General features: G+C 51.1%; 1 protein-coding gene across 5 annotated transcripts; it reads right to left on the bottom strand.

Moving 5' to 3' along the window:
- Nucleotides 1–435: 435 nt before the first annotated feature.
- Nucleotides 436–16957, bottom strand: BRPF3 (bromodomain and PHD finger containing 3). 5 transcript variants are annotated; one of them, XM_074528000.1, is made up of 13 exons: nt 16358–16957; nt 16176–16228; nt 10164–11566; nt 9078–9234; nt 8453–8584; nt 7429–7557; nt 6774–7086; nt 5442–5693; nt 4809–5286; nt 4218–4315; nt 3547–3644; nt 1967–2121; nt 436–1717 (listed from the first exon to the last, which is right to left on the bottom strand). In XM_074528000.1, exons 3-13 carry the CDS (start codon nt 11546–11548, stop codon nt 1534–1536), a joined length of 3381 nt encoding a protein of 1126 aa, XP_074384101.1. In that variant the 5' UTR covers nt 11549–11566; nt 16176–16228; nt 16358–16957; the 3' UTR covers nt 436–1533. The 5 variants fall into 5 exon arrangements, with proteins under 5 accessions (XP_074384101.1, XP_074384100.1, XP_074384099.1 ...); XM_074527999.1 differs by lacking the exon at nt 16176–16228; XM_074527998.1 differs by lacking the exon at nt 16358–16957 and having other exon boundaries at nt 16176–16332.

Here is a 16957-nt window from a genome sequence, read left to right as displayed (position 1 = left end):
CATCCTTCCCTAGCCACACTCCATGGGCATTATTAGCACTATTAATATTTTTACAAACTCCTATGCCCCATCTCTGTATGTTAAAGGAACCTTAAAATTCCTTCAAATGCAGTTCCATGCCCCAATGTATAAGAAGTGGTATTTTTAAAAAAGTAGAGCAAGTAGAAATGGCAGTGATTACTCCCTACTATTCATTAATTATTATTATTTTGACTCCACATTCTCTTCAGTATGAAAAAGTTAAAAATAATTTAAAAATACTGAGTTAAAAAGCAAAATGATGATATTCAATCTACAATCTTGCTTTGCACCTTTGGCTCTTTAAAATGGGAAAGCAAAGAGGGATATGCAACAGAAGAGATCAGAGAAATCATAAAGTCCTTGGCTAATAGAAAAGATTGAGTCACCAAGTTCCCAAACATCAGTTTGTCCCTGTTTGTTGTTTTTTTTTGCAATGCAAACCCAAACCAACAGGGATTGTCTGGGTTTACCTGGATGACAACACTGCAGGGAAGGATGTGCACGTGTGGGAGAAGGTGAAACAGCAGCAGGGTCGTGTGCTCTGGTCAGTGCTTGCTTTCAGTCCAAAAGGTGGCAGAGGAAAACAGGGAGACAGGAAAGAGGAGGGGGAAAAAAGGAAGAGGAGCCTTACACCAAATGTGCATAAAGCAACACAAAAGATGCATCTCCCTCCAACCCTGATCAACCTCAGTGCCTGAAGAGCTGCTCCAGCTCAACAGACACCTCCAAAATTACTTCTCAAAAAAAGGAAGTTATCTTTTCTTAGGTACTGTGCTAAGTCATGATATGAAATGTTACTGCAACAAGCAGAGTCACAGAAATCAGAACTGAAATGTGAAACTACAAAATCAATTTCTAAGACATACATATAGACACACATCAGGTAATTTGATTTTCATCTTTAAAGCTCTGTGCATCTGTGCATGAAACTGTGCAAGGGGGGAAGGCTACCAAAATCTCAAGCTTTTCTAAATGCAGTGAGAGAAATCTAAACATGAAAACACAATGTAGGTAGACAGGAGAATCACAATGAGAGCTCCCAGCTATGATTCTGTGCAGTTTTTATGTGACAAGACAATGCCTTTAAACAAAAATGAAAAGGCCAATGATTAGGGTAAATTTGGCACAAGAAAGTCCAGTTGGGATTTCTGTAAAGGATCCTGGGGGTGCCAGGTTGCCAGGAATTACCTGGGACTGGCTGACAACTCAAAACCCTGGCAGTCCACAGAGGCAGGGACGGTGCACGAGGCCCCAACACCCAAGTGATGTGTGCTCTGCTCACTGCAGCAACTCACCTTGGCTCCTGGCAGCTTTCCCTACCTACCTTACTCCCTGCAGAGTACATTTCATCTCCTGCCCGCTCTTCACAAGACACATTCAGGAAGAAGCCGGACAAGGGTTTTTTGGCACATTTCAGGGTACTCCGAGGCGAGCTGCCAGCTGTGGAGGGGCTGCCCTGTCAGTGCAGGGAGCTGCAGGTGTGGAGGAGCAGGAGGAGGCCCCAGCAGCCCCTCACAGGTAGGGGGCTGGCATGAAGGGGTTGTCCCCCTGCACTCGGCTCAGGTGGATCATGGCTCGGTCGTAGGCCACCTGCACCGACTTGCGGATGCTGGTCTTGCGTCCCTCCATCATCTTCAGCTTGTCCACCGTGTCATCCACGCCCAGGGGAAAGACCTTGTCCCGTGGCAGCCACTGCCTGCAGCAGAGAGGAGTGCACAGAGCTGTCAGCTCCTCCCCACGTGATGGATTCATTCACCATCACTGCCCCACAATGATGGTACAAATGTTTAAATCCCTGCATTTGACACAGAAGCCCCTGCAGCCAAAATACCTCCTGAGCACAGACCTCTCTGCATGTTTACATTCCCCCATTTACATGTGACATCATCATAATCCCTCTGTGCTCCCACATCCCAAAGCTCATGTTAAATCTTCTCACACTCACCAGGTTCTCTTGTTGTCAAAGAAAAGGACAAGGAAGAGTTTTTCTCCTGCCTCTGTCTGCCTCCGCTCCCCCAGCTTCAGGACGTCCATGGGGGGCACAGGGATGGGGACCCCGTTGTGCAGCAACCCCTCACGTGGCATCTTGGGGTCGATGATCTGGGGACACAGGGGGAGGACTTTTAGTGCAGAATCCTTCCAAGCAATGAGCAGAGTGCATTGTTCTCCTGGTCTCAGTGTGCCCAAGCTAGACAAATTAAGGTTGCTTTGGGTGGGTAAGCAAAACTGCTTGTTTTCTAAAACAATTTCATTCTGAGGCTTCCCCTGTGGGAGGGAAGCCAGTCAGTCCCAAAGCCAGGCACCCCATCTTGAAAAAGGGATCTGTGTGGTTTTGTGTGGCTGTAAATGCATTTACACTAATGTGTAATTCAGGACAAACTCAGCATTATTCTGTTCAGCAAAGGGTTTCCCTCCCTCACACCAAACTCCAGACAAATGCAATGCTCCTGCTGTACTCCCCAGGCAAATGTGATTTCACAACAGCTCCATTCTGGAACAACTCAGCTGACATCAGTGGCATTGCTCAGATTTACACTGCATTAGATCAGAACCAGGCCAAATATTTTGAGAGTTGACAAGCAGTGCTGGCTCCATCAAGCCAGGGGAACAGAGACTACAGTAATTTGGAAGATAAGTCACAACAAATCCATCAGTTCTGCCCCTATAAAGCAGAAATGTCCATGTGCACATTTGTGCTGTGTCAGCACAGGAGAAGAAAACAGCAGAGGGTGCCTGCAATACTCAGTCTGTTCCTCTCCCCTCCTAAGGGCCTGAAAAAGTAGATTGGCTTTGACATTGTCCATCTGTAGGAATTTATTAAGACACTTTGCCACCACAACAGGCTGCTACAGAAAAAGCATTTTTTGAGGCAGCCTCAGTGGTTAAATCCACTCTAAGCCACAGTTTAACTCTGGCTGTAGCCACATGGAGAACTAAAACTGCTGTGGCTGATCCATGGATGTTCCCTCTTCTGGGCTCCCACTTGGAGAAGAGCAGGGATGAGAGTCACACTTCCAGCAGAATCTGCCCTTTTTGAAGGCATTGATAGATAAATATCCAAAGGCAGATAAACAGTAAGAAATACCACTCAAGGGACATGCATATATGCTCATATTTAAATCAAACATATGGTTGTTGCAAAGAATGTAGACACGACAGGGCCAGCTGGGCACCTACAGATGGAGCTGTGCTCACCAAACAGGGAAATGTGCAGGCAGCAGAACCTGGTGCCTGCACTTGTAAAATTTAGGTCTTCTCATCCCCACAGCACTGATGACTTTCCTCAGAGGAGAGTGAAAGAGCTCCTACCCCTGACAATGACAGACCAAAGTTTTATGAATCCTCTGCAAAGCTCTGAAACAATGAGCACAGGGAAAATTCACTGTGCAAAGGGAAAAGGAGAAAACCAAAAGCACATATTCCATTATTTTGGGAAGTTTCCCTTTTCTGCCTGGTTACAGTGCACAGCAGAACTGTGTCTACCTGAGCTGCAAGGTGAGGCTGTCCCAGCCCCAGGGCACTCACCAAGGCAGGGTAGGAGGGATAACCACGGCACTTGGCCCACACCAGCTCCAGGGGCTCCAGCTCAGCCTGGCTCTCAAAGGACATCAGGAGAGGCCTGCCTAAGGGACAGCAGCACACACAGCTTAGGAGCTGCTACCAGCAAGAGGGTATGAGAACACAAGGAACCACACTGTCATCTCACCCAGGCCTCATCTCAGTAGCAATCAACTAAAACAGATGAACAACTCTAGTGCTTAAAGCACACTGACAGGACAAAAAGGAAATCACTTGTTTGTATCTATATGAACTGGGTGTTTATGATAAAACTCAGCCTGTACCAAACTCCAGCCTTCTTTGTGCTCTGTCAGTGCACTCAGGTTCAGCACTAAGATAAAGCCACAGTCTCCTAAATCATGGGTCATGTGGCTTCACATGAACTCCTCAATACAGAAATGTTAATCAGACTGAGTCACTGAAATCAAACGGCCCCACAATGGATTTGGTCATAGATATGAAATCAGACAGCCTGGTCCTGGAAAAGGAGTAATCTTCTATAATGAAAATGTTATCTGCAATAACCTAAACCTGTAACAAAGCAGGTAACAGTGCCCAGGCAGGCCCAGCCTAGGCAGCCTGTGCTCCCCCTGGTTGGGGTGGGTGCAGAGCAGAGGGTGCTGGGCAGCAATTCTCACCTGAGCCACTGAAATCAGAGTCTCCATTCACACCCTCCAGGAGGGGCACCCGAGAAAGAGCCGGCTTCCCTCGGCTCCGCTTGGGAGGCACCACACCACTGGCAGGAAAAATGCAGGGCATTAGGAGAAAACACATTATCCTGGACAACAGACATCAGAAGATGTCAGGTGCTTGCTTTAAGTCTGTTCAGTCATGTTTGAAGTGCCCAATTCTGCCCAAACTTCTGAGAGGAAGAAAGCAGCTGTTTAGTAGGTGGCAAAAGTTCAGCTCTACCTGCAGTGCTGAACTGAAAATTTGAATTCAAGTTTTTCCAAGCTTTGGTTCCCAAGAGCTGCATCAGCAGAGAGGATGTGCATGCACTGAGAAAGAGCAGTGTAACACACACCCAGTTGCTCGAAAATCAAGCACTGCTTTTGGGACCTGCAGCTCAAGAGGACAGGATGAAAACTCAGCGGCTTTTTGTGTTTTAGAGTCAACACACAAGTAACAGAATGGCCTGGGTTTGAACCAAGAAGTCAAAGAACAGAATCAGAGAGATTAACCCAGACACAGAAGGTGTTCCAGGGAACAGCTCTGCCTGGGCCACTCACCTGCAGGCCTCAAACACCAGCCCAGAGCCCAGGGCAGAGCGTTTCCGTGCCTGCCGCTCGCCGTCGGGGCAGGGCGGGGAGTGCTGCCCGCCCTGCCTGTGCTCCTCCCCGTTCTCCAGGGAGCACTCCAGACCCCTCTGCAGCTTCACACCGTTCTTGGCTTTTTTAAAAAGGACCGAGGTCCGCCGGCCCACGCTGCTGAGGGCGGGGCTGGCAGGGCTGTCTGCAGGGGGCAGGGCCAGGCCGTTGAGGCCGTTGTTGGACAGCAGGCGCTGGAAAGCCTGGCTCTCCTGCTGCAGAGCCTTCTTGTCAAAGAGCTCCCTGTCCGACACCATCCTCCTCTGCAGCTGGTTCAGGGGCCTGCTTTCACTGATGGGTTTGAGCGTTGGAGGGTCCTGCAGAGAGTCCAGCTCTGAGAGGTTGGGTGCAGGTCCTGTGGGCTCCAGGGTTGGAGGGTACGGGAGCTTGCCACCATCTCCTAAAGGAATAAATAATCCGTTTGAGTGTTTTGGCAAAGATCATCCCCAAAACTACCAACAGCCATCCCCATCTTTCACTAAAGTCACAGGAGAAGCAGCAGGCTTTGACTGCTGACGAGCATCACAGACCTGGAATGAAAATCCCACTGCTCACCTTTCTCCCCTTCCTCCTCCCCTTCCCTGGGCGCTGTGTCCAGCCCGTCCCCGTTGGGCAGGGCCTTGCAGTGCTGCTGCTGGGCCAGCCTGTGGCGGAGGGCGTTGATCTCGCGCCGCAGCAGCCGGACGCGCCGCGTGCGGGCGCCGCTGGAGCGCATGGCGCTCACCGAGTCCAGCTTCTCCAGCAGCTCCTTCAGCTGCGCCTCCAGGGACAGGTGAGCCCGGTTCTCCGGCACCAGGATGTTATCCACTGCAGCAAAGAGATGAACAGTGAAGGGAGGGAGTGAGGCTTCCTGGAGAAGCATCTGGGCCCGTGCCAGGCCTCGTTGCCTTTGATGCTGTCCATCAATCGATCGCTTTAGCCTGGGGATTTAGCGGTCAATAACTTTGGAGCCTGGACTTCTTCCTTCTCTGGATAAAAAGCAGCTGATTCAACTTGCACTGTCCCTCAGTTCTTGTTACTGCCCCAGGGGCAACAGCGAAAGGACATGTCTGCACCCGACACAGAATAGCTTGTGGTCTAGGCATTGTCAGAAACCTATTTCATTGTCAGATTAAATGACAAAATCAGACCACAAACAGAAGCGGCCAAAATGTAACATATTTTCCATTCCTCTGGCTCTGCTGGAGGGCTGGCATCCGCTGGAGCAGGACAGACAGCTGAACACCTACACAAATTTCATAATGACTGTCCATCTGCACCCAAGAGGGCTTCAACACTGAGGAGCCAGATGGCACACTGCAAGCTCTGTGTGCTTCATGGCTCTACCAAGTTTAGCCAAGTTACTCAACTAATGCTTTGGAGCTGCATCTCAAGAGGGCTGTGGGAATGGATGGGGTTGTGTTGGGAATGGAAAGTCTCAGCTAGAAGGATTGCTTAGGTCCCATTACCTTCACCCTTCATCACTTCCTTTCAGCCCTCAGTGCTCCATCTAACCCAGCTGCTGTACTTTTTGCCAGTTTACAATGAAATATATGAGCTTTCCCCAGAGCAAAAAATCCCAGACCCAAGTTTGCACTGCTTTTTGAAAGAGTGAGTTTGTACAACATTCCTGGCACAAATCAAAGAGCACGGGCAGTTTACAAGGCTCTGCCAACACAGACATGCACTAGGAGAGCTGGAGCTAAGCTGCACCTAGCTCAGAGCGCCCAGCTCACTGAAATCCCACTCCCTGGGGTCCTAAAGGAGTTCTGTATGTGCCTAGGTAAACAGATGGACAGGAAAATCCCCATGTGCAGAACAGCTACAATTTCCATGCAGGCTGAACAACATGCTCAGAACTAAATGTACGATCTGCCTGAGGGGAAAAAACCCCACATCCCTACTCACCATCCTCCCAAGAAAAGCGGTAAAAGTCGTGGGGCTTGGGCGACTCAGGCAGGTGAATCCCCACGCCAGGGTCAAAGCCGATGCTGTCGGCCTGGCGCCGCGCGTGACGCAAAATCGCTCCCCCGAGGTCCCGGAGCCGGACAGCTGCTCGGTGGAAAATCGTGTCTTTAGCATTATACCTCATGCAGTTGGCAACTATAAGGTTAAAGTCTTCCTCAAACTCATCCAAGGTTCGGTACAGGTGGGACTCCAGCTTCCGCCTCATGGTGGAAAAATCCATTGGGTTGGAAATGAATTCCAGGTAATCTGGAACCTAAACATATAAAACCTGTACAATTACAAAAACCATTTACTAGCCAACCAGAGCGCACCCAGCACAAGCACTCTTAATGCCCTTTCCACTGGCAAGGGGCAGCAACAGATGTTCATTTCTGTGTCACCCAGGCAAGGCAGACACGCCCTGGCTCTGCGAAACATTACTAATCCAAATGTGCTAAGCTTTCAGAACAAAACACCCTTTTTTTGTCCCGGACACATCATGAGTCCTTTTTGAGATAGTTTTTAGTCCACCAGCAGCTCAGGACAAGGTGGTTTGTGCATCTGCCCAGCAATATCTCATCTAAACCCACTAAGCACCTTTAGGAAAGGGACTTGCCTCGTTCAGGTTGACAGGCTCTGTGAAGATCTGGGCAGCATCCTTCTCCTGCAGCAGGTCCAGGGTTGTGCGGAGCAGGACATTGAACGGGGTCAGCTGCAGCTCCATGGCAGCCTGCTGCACCTTGACCTGGCAACAGAACACAGCCATGAGGACAGGAGTCCAGCAATAACTCACTGACAACAGGATCTATGGGCAGTGTCTCCCTCCAGATTCTTCTGAATCATCCCCCCAGCTTTACTGAGTAGTGGAAACCTCAGGCCAGCATTGTTGTAGAATTTCTGGCAAGCACCTTGCACTCTCCATGTACACTGCCCAGTCCAATCCTTTTACATGGGGAACTCCTGTTTATTCAATCTCACAAAGTCAAAACAAGAGGAAACCCCAGGAAGTTAAAGGATAACTACAATTAAAAATGAAAACAGGCTTTTCATGCCTGCTAAATTATCCTGGAGAACTGTCTGCCTCAAGATATTGTTATTATGCCAATTAGCAACATTATATAAAAATTAAAAGTATGCAAGCATTTATATGAACAACAACATCCATAATTAGACTAGAGAGCAAAAACAAAGTTTAAGACATAAGCTCTCGGATTTCAAGGCAGAAACCAAACAACAGTGGTTAAATATCTGCAAATTCCTAACACAGTTCCCTCTATCCTTTAGGAAGTCTCTAATACTGCTTGATTTCAAGCAAACAAGTTGTAGCACTGAAAATCTCCTGCATGGAAAATCTATTCAAAGAAGACTGGAACAAGATAAAAGTATTTATTTGTCCTTTAACATCTTCATTTCTTTGATCTTATAATCACTTGTTATGTCATTAAGTCAACACTTCAGTAACAAAGGTAAGCAAGCCTGTTTACACAAAGCAAACTGCATTTGATGTGCTCAGCAACAAGACTGCATCAATGAGAGAATGAATATAGACAGATACAAAGATCACACTTTTCCCCAAAATGCACAGAGGGCTTGCATGGGGCTGAGGTTCAGAGCAGGAACTGACAGCCAGAACTCCCCACCTGCTCCCGTTTGAGCTTCTCCCTTTTCCGGATGAGCTCGATGAGCAGCCGAGCCCGCTCCAAGTCATGGCGCAGCTTCTGCCAGTACTTCAGCTCCTCCTTCACTGCACTCGTCTTCTCATCCTGCTCCTTCTGCAAAACACCAGTGGGGTGAGAGAAAAAACACCACAGGCTTCCTGTGCTTCCTTCTTCTTCTAGGAATCCTCTGGGAATTGCTCTCAGAGTTTTCCTCTTACTGCCTTGTCTCTTGTTCAGGCCATGTCCCCTCCTTCCTCCAGCACTTAGCTGTCTAACAGAGAGAACATCAGCTTTTCTAGCTTTTACCTTATCTGTGAAATTACCCCAAATTATCCTGCAGCTTCACCCAGGGAACACACTTGAGAGTGTGCTCATTTACACCCTCCCTGCTTTTACATCCAAGTTTATTGCTGAGGCTGGATATTTTTCTGTGCATGGGAGCAGCAGCCCAAAGCACTAACTCAGCTCTTCAGGCGCACCAAGAGGAGACCGAGAGAGACTCAAATCTGATCTTCTCAGCCTCGCTCCCTCGCCAGCCCTGTGTTAAGCTCAGCTCCTGCTGGAGGGCAGGCTGTGAGCCCTGTGGGCTGAGGGGAGCAGCCCTCACCTGCTCGGCGTTCCTCTGCGACTGCAGGTGCGAGTGCAGCCGCCGGATCAGGGGCACCCCGTTCCTCGCCTGCCGCTTCAGCAGCCAGTAGTTGTGCAGCCTCTGCATGAACTGGTTCTTCCTCTGCAGGGAGAGCCCACTGCAGATCTTGTTCAGCCTGAAGGAAGCACAGAGTGTCATGGAGCCAGCTGCAAAGCAATGGTGCCTTTGCAGAGCCTGGGGTCTCCTGATGAAGCTTTGCAGTGCTGTGTCAATGCTCACTCAAATCCCAGTGCGCACAAACTGGGACAATCTGGGATCTCCTCACATGCAGACAGATGGGCCCCCTTTTCCTGCTGGAGGGTCCCACCAAGCACTTGCCACAGCACAAAGTATGAAATCATCAATTCAGCTGCAAGCCTTAATTTCAAAACTCCTTCCTGTGTCAAGAACCTTCCAGGGGCCATTTAAGTTTGATGTTATTAATCTGGAGCCTGGGAAATTAACTTGACAGGAGTCCAGGAATAACAGATCACCTATTTTAACCTTTTTTTACCATTCTTATCTTATACATGGTGCCTTATCAGCCTATCTGTTAAAACAGACACATCAACACACTTCCTAAGGCACCAAACAAAAATTCAGCACTACCTAGCTCTGCATGAGGGAGAGCTGGGAGAAAAATACAAAAATACAGCCAAAGTCAAAGCTGCTTGCAACACTGTCAGGTTTGACATGCTCTGTAGTAAGAGGAGAAATTAAAGTTTTAACAGTGGGATGACCCCTACCTGCCTACCAACCTGTAATGTCTCAAGTATTTTAAAAATGCCTTCATGGTGGATGGGTGTTTGCCATTAGGGACCACCACACAGTCTGCATTACACATCAGCTTGGGATGGCTGCTCAGCAAAGCCAGAGAACCACAGTGACACTCAGAAGAAACCCAGCCACAAGTTATGCTGCAGAGCACTCTGAAAACAGTCATTGCTAAAGCCTGGACTGAAGAGTCAGCGTTTCCAAGGTCAACAATGAGAGGGACTGAGTCCTTAAAACAGACCCTGTTCAGCTATTGCTGTCCAACTCCTTCCCTAAACCAGCAACACTCACCTGTAAGAGGGAATTTGTGCAACGGTCACCACGGGCATGGACGAACGCCCTTTGGTCACATCACCAGGCTCCTTTTTGATCTTTTGCTTCAATTTCACTTGGTTTTTCTTCACAGACCCTTTGGGAGGGCCAGAACTGACCTCCTCCTCTTCCTCCTCCTTCACAGTGACCTCCTGCCAATCACCACCAGCAGCTGGGCACCCTCTTCTCACCGTGCCAGGCGGGGAGTGGCTCTCACAGTAGGCAGTCTTGCGCACGGTGAACGTGGTGCCGTTGATGCTGGTCTCCCTCATGGGCTCAATCTTCATGAAGAGACCGGCTCTCTGTGCACAGGTGACGTGGAAGGCAGTGTAACAGTTCACCTTGTGGCACTGGATAGCAGCTCCCATGCCCTTCTGCTTGCAGATGCAGCACGTGAGCTTCCACCGAGCTGGAGGGATGTTATTGATCCCCTCGATGGGCTCCAGGAACACAGTGTTTGCAAAGCAGACCTCTGGGATCCAGATGGCACAGACCACGTGAGCCCAGCGGCCATCACTGGTCTGCTTGAAGGCTCCCCCTTTGTTTGGGCAAAGGACACAGTCCACGGGGCGAGAAGGGGACTGCAAGCAGCAGCGGCAAAGCCACTGCCCCTCGGGGATGTAGGGCACGCCGTAACACTCCTGGTGCACAGCCAGGTTGCAAATGTCACAGAACAGGATGACATTGCTGTTGTGACACTCATCGTCCATGCAGACACAGCAGAAGGCATCCTCATCAATGAGGGACTGCTGAGCCCCGTTGTTCCTGCTCTCGAGGTACGACTCCTTTTCCAACCGATCCACCAGCAGCTCAAAAGTGTCAGCAGAAACTGTCCCATAACCATCAGCCCTTCTCTTCTCGTTGACCATCTCCAGCCATGCCAGATCCTCCTCATCCATGTCATACTCCACTTCTACATCAAGGTCCTCGGGAGGCTTTTCAATGTAGCGGTAGTAGGCAGCAGGGAGGGGAGGAGCATCAGGCTGGCTGAAGGAGTCCACCACACGGAACTTGGGCTGGGGCAAGTGCAAAGATATCCCCGGCGCATGCTTGGAGCAGGACTCCTTCTTCTTGCCTTTGGAAGGTGTTTTCTTGGATTTGGAAGTGAGGAGGGGCTGCTCACTGTTCTCCTTGTTGCTGTTGCACTCGGTGATGTCCTGGGCCGTCAGCTCGTCCTCGGTGATGAGCTTCAGGGGGTCGTAGATGCTGATGCGGTGCAGGCGCCCGTCGATGTCCACCTCCACGATGCGCTGCGCCTGCGCGTACGTCAGCGTCTCGCGCGTGGGCGAGCACTTGAGGCTGTAGGGCGAGGGAGAACGCCGCCCCTCCGCGTGCTGCCGGCACCGCCGCCGAGGCTTCCTCATCCCTGTGCTCCGCACAGCCTGCACACAACAGCACACAGGCACGGTAAGACAGGAGACGAGCAAGAGGCAGCACAGACTGAAGAACTCACTCAGTGCTGCAACAGAGAGAATTGCTACCAGAGACTCCAGCAATTTCAGGCTCTAAAGCTGCTCTGAAGTTGTAGCTGAGTCTTTACACCTTAGATACAGGCAGGTACTTGATACATCAGCCATTTCCTGCACAGCACCCTCCAACTTCCTGTATGTAACACCACACATGTACATTCCAACACACCACCAGTGAGAAAAACTCAAAACCATTTGACAGCACAACATACAAACAGTCTGCTGTGCACCCAGATCAGCAAGCCATTCAGATCCCCTGAAATTCAAACAACACTGAACCATTCACCTATTCAACCTTCTTGCACCATTCATATATTAAGCTCACACAAACCAACAAGTTCTCCGCTGCTCTTTTGCCTGTGACTTTCCATTTATATCCCCAAATGTGCTGGATGTTTTCCAGGTGAAAAGGAATGCACCATTCAGGTCTTATGAATGCAGTTTCCAATGTAATTTTTTTTTTTGTCAGCTCCAGATGAGAAAACTAATGGTTTTCCCTCAGTCCAGGAGGGAGCTCCTCCAGGTTTCACAGCTCAGGGCTGCCACCACCAACCCTTCCATTCTGACACTGCAGATGCAAAAAAGCCCTACAATGAAAAATCATCCTCCAGTTTTGCTTTTCCTTCTGTCAAGGGTCACAAACAGAACCAGAGGATGAACTGAGCAATGCAGCAGAGACAGGATGTGGATCCCTTCTGTTCTTCCATGAGGAAGCAAAGGGATAAAAAGGCAACAAGCAGCATGGATCCCAATGGACTTACGAGCTCTGGCGTTACCCCCCTGCAGCCACAATTCCCATTCATCCACCTGAGCCACCTGGCTATGGAGAGTCCACGGGGCTACAAGCAGGAGAGCAGCAAGCCAGCTCCCAGCTCCAGGAGCTGTGAAATGGCATTTGCTCAGAGCCTTAACAAAAAGCCCCAGCCAGCTCTGCCCGCACAAACTGCTAATCAGCAAGGCAGATAATTAGCTGAGAGTCGGCTGCTGACATTAAGGAGGTGCCTGTCAGGGGGGAGCAGAGGAGAAGCCCGGGGAGAGGGGCTGGGGGAGGACTCAGACATGGTGGCAGCAGCTTGGGGATGGCAGGGCGAAGGAGGAGCTGGCAAAGAGGGAGAGCAGAGAGGAAGCCAAGTGAGTAATGCAAGAGAGAAGGGCAGAGTCAAGGATGGGAACATGACTTATGGGAATAAACAAGCTGAGGCTGAAAGAAGTCAGAAAGGAGACAAAGAAAAGCAAATGTAAATTCTCTGTGAGAAGATAAGCCAGCCCAGAGCTTATCTGTTGCTATGCAGAGGCCTGAAGCAGCACCTCACCCTTATTTAAAGCAATCCACACATCCAGCTCCTTTCTGGGGGACCCACAGACAAGGAAACACACCACAAACCCACAATTTATACTCAGCCAATGCAGTATTTGTGCTCCATGAAGGACATTTCCAGAAACTCTCAACTGTGTGCCACGGCAAGCAGCATCTCACAGGACCAGGAGCTACAAGAAGCCCAAGCTTATTCCAGAAAGAAGGAGCAAATTCCAGGAGCAATATTTTTTCAAACACTGGTTCTGTGAACCATGACATTAAGCCATGATACCACCTGTGCCTTAAGAAACAAACAGGCTCTGGGAAAGATTTCCAAACTCTTCCCTGCAGCCACAGAAATAAGCTGCAGGTGCCAATTTCAGTATGCACACCCATAATGATGGAGCCTGTAAACTCAATTTTATCTCACATGTAAAATAAAAGATGATAATTTCTACCTGCAAATATAGGTACCACAAATTTTGGTGGTACCTTTGCCTTAAAATTTTAATCAGTCACTTGATCCACATACTGCAGACACCCAGTCTACTCATCCTAGCTGAACTCCAATGGTTCCAATCAGTAGGAGAAAATAATTTTAAAAAGAGGTTATAAAGGTAACTTGATCATCAAATAAAAATAATAATTAAAGAAAACCAAAAGAAAATCCTGCTGACAAACAGCTCTGTTACAATTCAGGCTGGTACAAGCAAAGAAGATATTGGAGGCAAAAAGATACATGGAGGATAAAGTAATTATTATGAGCTGCCCACACACGTCATTAATATTGTGTTCAGGAAAAATGAGGTAACAGCCAATTGCTTGAAATGCTGAGGGACAAGGAAATTTCAGTGAAACAAGCACCTGAAGGAACAGTTATCTGTTAATGGGAAAAACAAGCATGCAGAGCTCCTTTAGTGGAACAATCCGTGTTTTTCTAGACAAATTACCCCAAAGTGGGCTTTGCACCACAGCAACCAAGTGCCATAAAACAACCCGTTTGTAAAACACACAATTACTTAGCACGATGAAGAAGCACCTAAAATGGCATGGAAATTGCTGCCAGCGAGAGCTGAGTGCCTGGAATGAGACACACACCTGGATATTAGGAGAGACACCTCCAAAATACCTTGAAAGCAGCAATGAAATCAGCTCAGACAACTGAGCTGAGCACTGCGACCTTGCCATTGCCTACAACAGCAGCAACCTAGGAAAGTTTAGATTCCCTCTGCACACCTGAAAACACCTCCCAGCTACACATAATGAGCCCCTCTGCAAACAGCACCTGTGCACACTGAAATGCTAAAAATATTTAACATAAGCAGGGTTAAATGCTATTTCAGCCCATGCCGATTTTGTCCTGCCATGGACAAAGGTTGCTGATGTGAAAGCAGAAAGTTCAGACATCCCTTTGCCACAATGTGCTCAAGGCATCCCAAAAAGCTCCCATCACCCATTTCTACTGGGGATTACAATGGGAGCAGGGGGTGAAGCTCCCAGTGAGCACAACAAGGCAACTACAACTCACAGAGCTGTTGGGAATGAATTTAACTCTACCCCAGGAGTTCCTTCAGGACTGATTTGATTCTCCTGAGCAGCAGCTTTCACAACTGTGGGCAATTACTGCAACAGCCAACTGAAAAACCAAGCCCATCATCAGGATACTTAAATTTACTAGAAAGGGGGCTAAAGCTCCCCTGAAAAAAACAGAGAGATCAATGTATGGAACCACATCACAGTACAGGCCCCTGTTATACACATATCCTGGAATACTGAACACAAGGGGGTCCTCTAAAGAAAAGACAGTGATTTCCACCCATGCAGTGTTGCCTTGGCTATCTCCAAGGGTCAGAAATACTTTTCTCACACAGCAGAAGACCTATAGTCATAAAGAGTGTGGGGTTTGTTGTTACCAAAGGCTGCCCCTCTTTAGGGCATCAAGCCAAACATGAGGTCTGGAGATGTTCCTCAGCACAGCTCTCCTGCACCAGCAGCCACTCAGCTCCGTGCAGCCCCTGGGATTTAAAACCCACTGCTGTGCAATGGGGAACAGACACCCATGGAGCTATTTAAAAAACAAATCTGTAAGATAAAATCAATGGATGCCAGAGGAAAGAAACAACCTGTAACAGCTGCAGCCCCTCTGCATCTTTTGCCAATCAAAACATCAGTAAAACTGCTGCCCTCTGCCACGTCTCTTCATGTTCCTGCCATATCTGCGATTGCCCATGGTCCCCTCACACACCTGCCAAGGGTTTATGCTCCTCACGCCCACAATGAAATGTGTCGGTGCCCAACAGATGTTACAGAGCTGCTTGCCTTGGCACATGGTGACATCTCGATCTTTACCAATGCCCAGACACTGCTGTAACCAAGTCAAGCATGGAGATGCAAGGGCCTCGAGAGAGGCCCTCCCGCTGGAATGGGCAGGGTGCGAGACGGGCTGTGGATGAAGTTTCAGGTATAAAGCCAGGGCTCAGCAACAGATGGGGCGCGCCATGAGCGGTGTCAGATCTCAGCAGCGACTGAGGGAACGGTGACATGCCCTCAGCTGTAAGGTACAGGCGGGAGCTCCTCTCAGGAGCTACCCCGCAGGGAACTCCAGTAGCAGCCAGCGAGCTGAGCCAAGGCACAGCAGGGACTCGGGCAGAAATGAAGCCATCCCGAGCAGGAGGAGAAGGCGATGAACCCAGGCGGGACGGAGCCGCGGGCCGGGCCCAGTGCGCGGCCACTTCTCCCCACGGAGCCGCCACAGCCTCCAGAGAGCGCCAGCGCATCAGAGCTGCAAGGCCATTGGCTGCCGCCGCCGTCCATCAAAGCGCCATTGCCAATAGCAAGGCAAGGCTCTGCGGGGCTAACGGCGGGTGCGCTCGGCCCCGCCTGGGCCAATCGCGTGGGAGAAGGTGGGCGGCGCCCCCGCCGCGCCGCGAAGAAGGGGGGGCCAAGATGGCGGCGATGGGGGGGTCCGGTTTACGCGGCGCTGTCCGTTCCCCGTCCCCGGGCGCTCTTCACCGCTGCCCCCTCCTCGGCGAGGGATCGCGGGCCGCTCTCGCGGCACAGAGACGGAGCAGGGACGCGGGAGAGGCCCGCAAGCTGCGGCGCACCGGCCTCCCCCAGCTCCTTCCCGCCCGCCCGGTCACCTTCCCGCGACCCCGGCGCGGGGGTGTGTGAGGGAGGAGAGACCCCTGAAGGAAGGGTGTCGCGGCCTCCCACGCAGAGCTTTACCTGGCCGGCTCAGCGCGCCGCTGCCGCGGCTTCTCCACCGTTGCCGCCGCCTCCTTTTGGGGGGAATTTTTGTTTTTGTTTTTCTTTTCCTTTTTTTTTTTCCTTTCCTTTTTTTTTTTTTTTTTTTTAATTCTCTCCGCCTCCCCCTCCCCTCCCCTCCCCCCTGGGGCGGACGGGCTCACCCAGCCGGCGGCGGGAGGGGAGGGCACAAGATGTCGGCTCCGTCCGCTCCGGCTACTGCCGCCTCCTCAGCGCCGCCTCCTCATTGCCGCTGCCGCCGCTGCTGCCGCCGCTGCTCCCGCCGCTGCCGCTCCGGCCCCGGTGCCGCTTCGCCCCCCACCACCCTCACCTCCCCCCCGCTCCCCCCCGGGGCTCCAGCGCCCCCGACGCTCTCGGTGCTGTGGAGGCGGGGGGGGAGCAGGGGACACACGCTCAAGATGGAGGCGGCGGTGGCGGCGCGGGCCGGCCGAGCGGCGGGGAGAGGCGGCAGCCAGCGGCCAGGCGGGGGAGGGGGCTCCGCGCTCCGCTCCCCCCGCGGGCAGGCACCGCCCGCCCCTCCCCGGTGCCTTCCCACACCCGGGCCGCGCCGAGCGGGAGGCCCCCGGGGGCTGCTGGTGGCGGGAGGGTGGGGGGGTCCCTCCGCGCTGCCCTCATGGCTGAGCCGGGGGTCGCTGCTGCCCGTGTCCCCCTCCGTGGCTGACGAGGGGGGAGCCGCGGCCTCCCGGCGCCCGGAGCGCGCCGCCCCTGCGCCTCGCCTGCCCCCGCATCATCGCGGGTTGGGG

The sequence above is a fragment of the Zonotrichia albicollis genome, chromosome 28, assembly GCF_047830755.1.
Source record: "Zonotrichia albicollis isolate bZonAlb1 chromosome 28, bZonAlb1.hap1, whole genome shotgun sequence".
NCBI classification, from domain to species: Eukaryota; Metazoa; Chordata; class Aves; order Passeriformes; family Passerellidae; genus Zonotrichia; species Zonotrichia albicollis.
Note: the sequence above shows the minus strand (reverse complement) of the source record. Positions and strands in the feature narration are given on the sequence as shown.

Excerpts from the sequence above, each read along its gene's own strand:
- BRPF3 (XM_005492813.4), bottom strand. The coding sequence starts at position 15,279 with ATGTGCCAAGGCAAGCAGCTCTGTAACATCTGTTGGGCACCGACACAT. Across the intron at positions 7,087-7,428 it reads AGCCTGTCAACCTGAACGAG|GTTCCAGATTACCTGGAATT; the intron begins GCAAGTCCCTTT and ends TTATATGTTTAG. Across the intron at positions 5,694-6,773 it reads CCGCTTTTCTTGGGAGGATG|TGGATAACATCCTGGTGCCG; the intron begins GTGAGTAGGGAT and ends TCTTTGCTGCAG.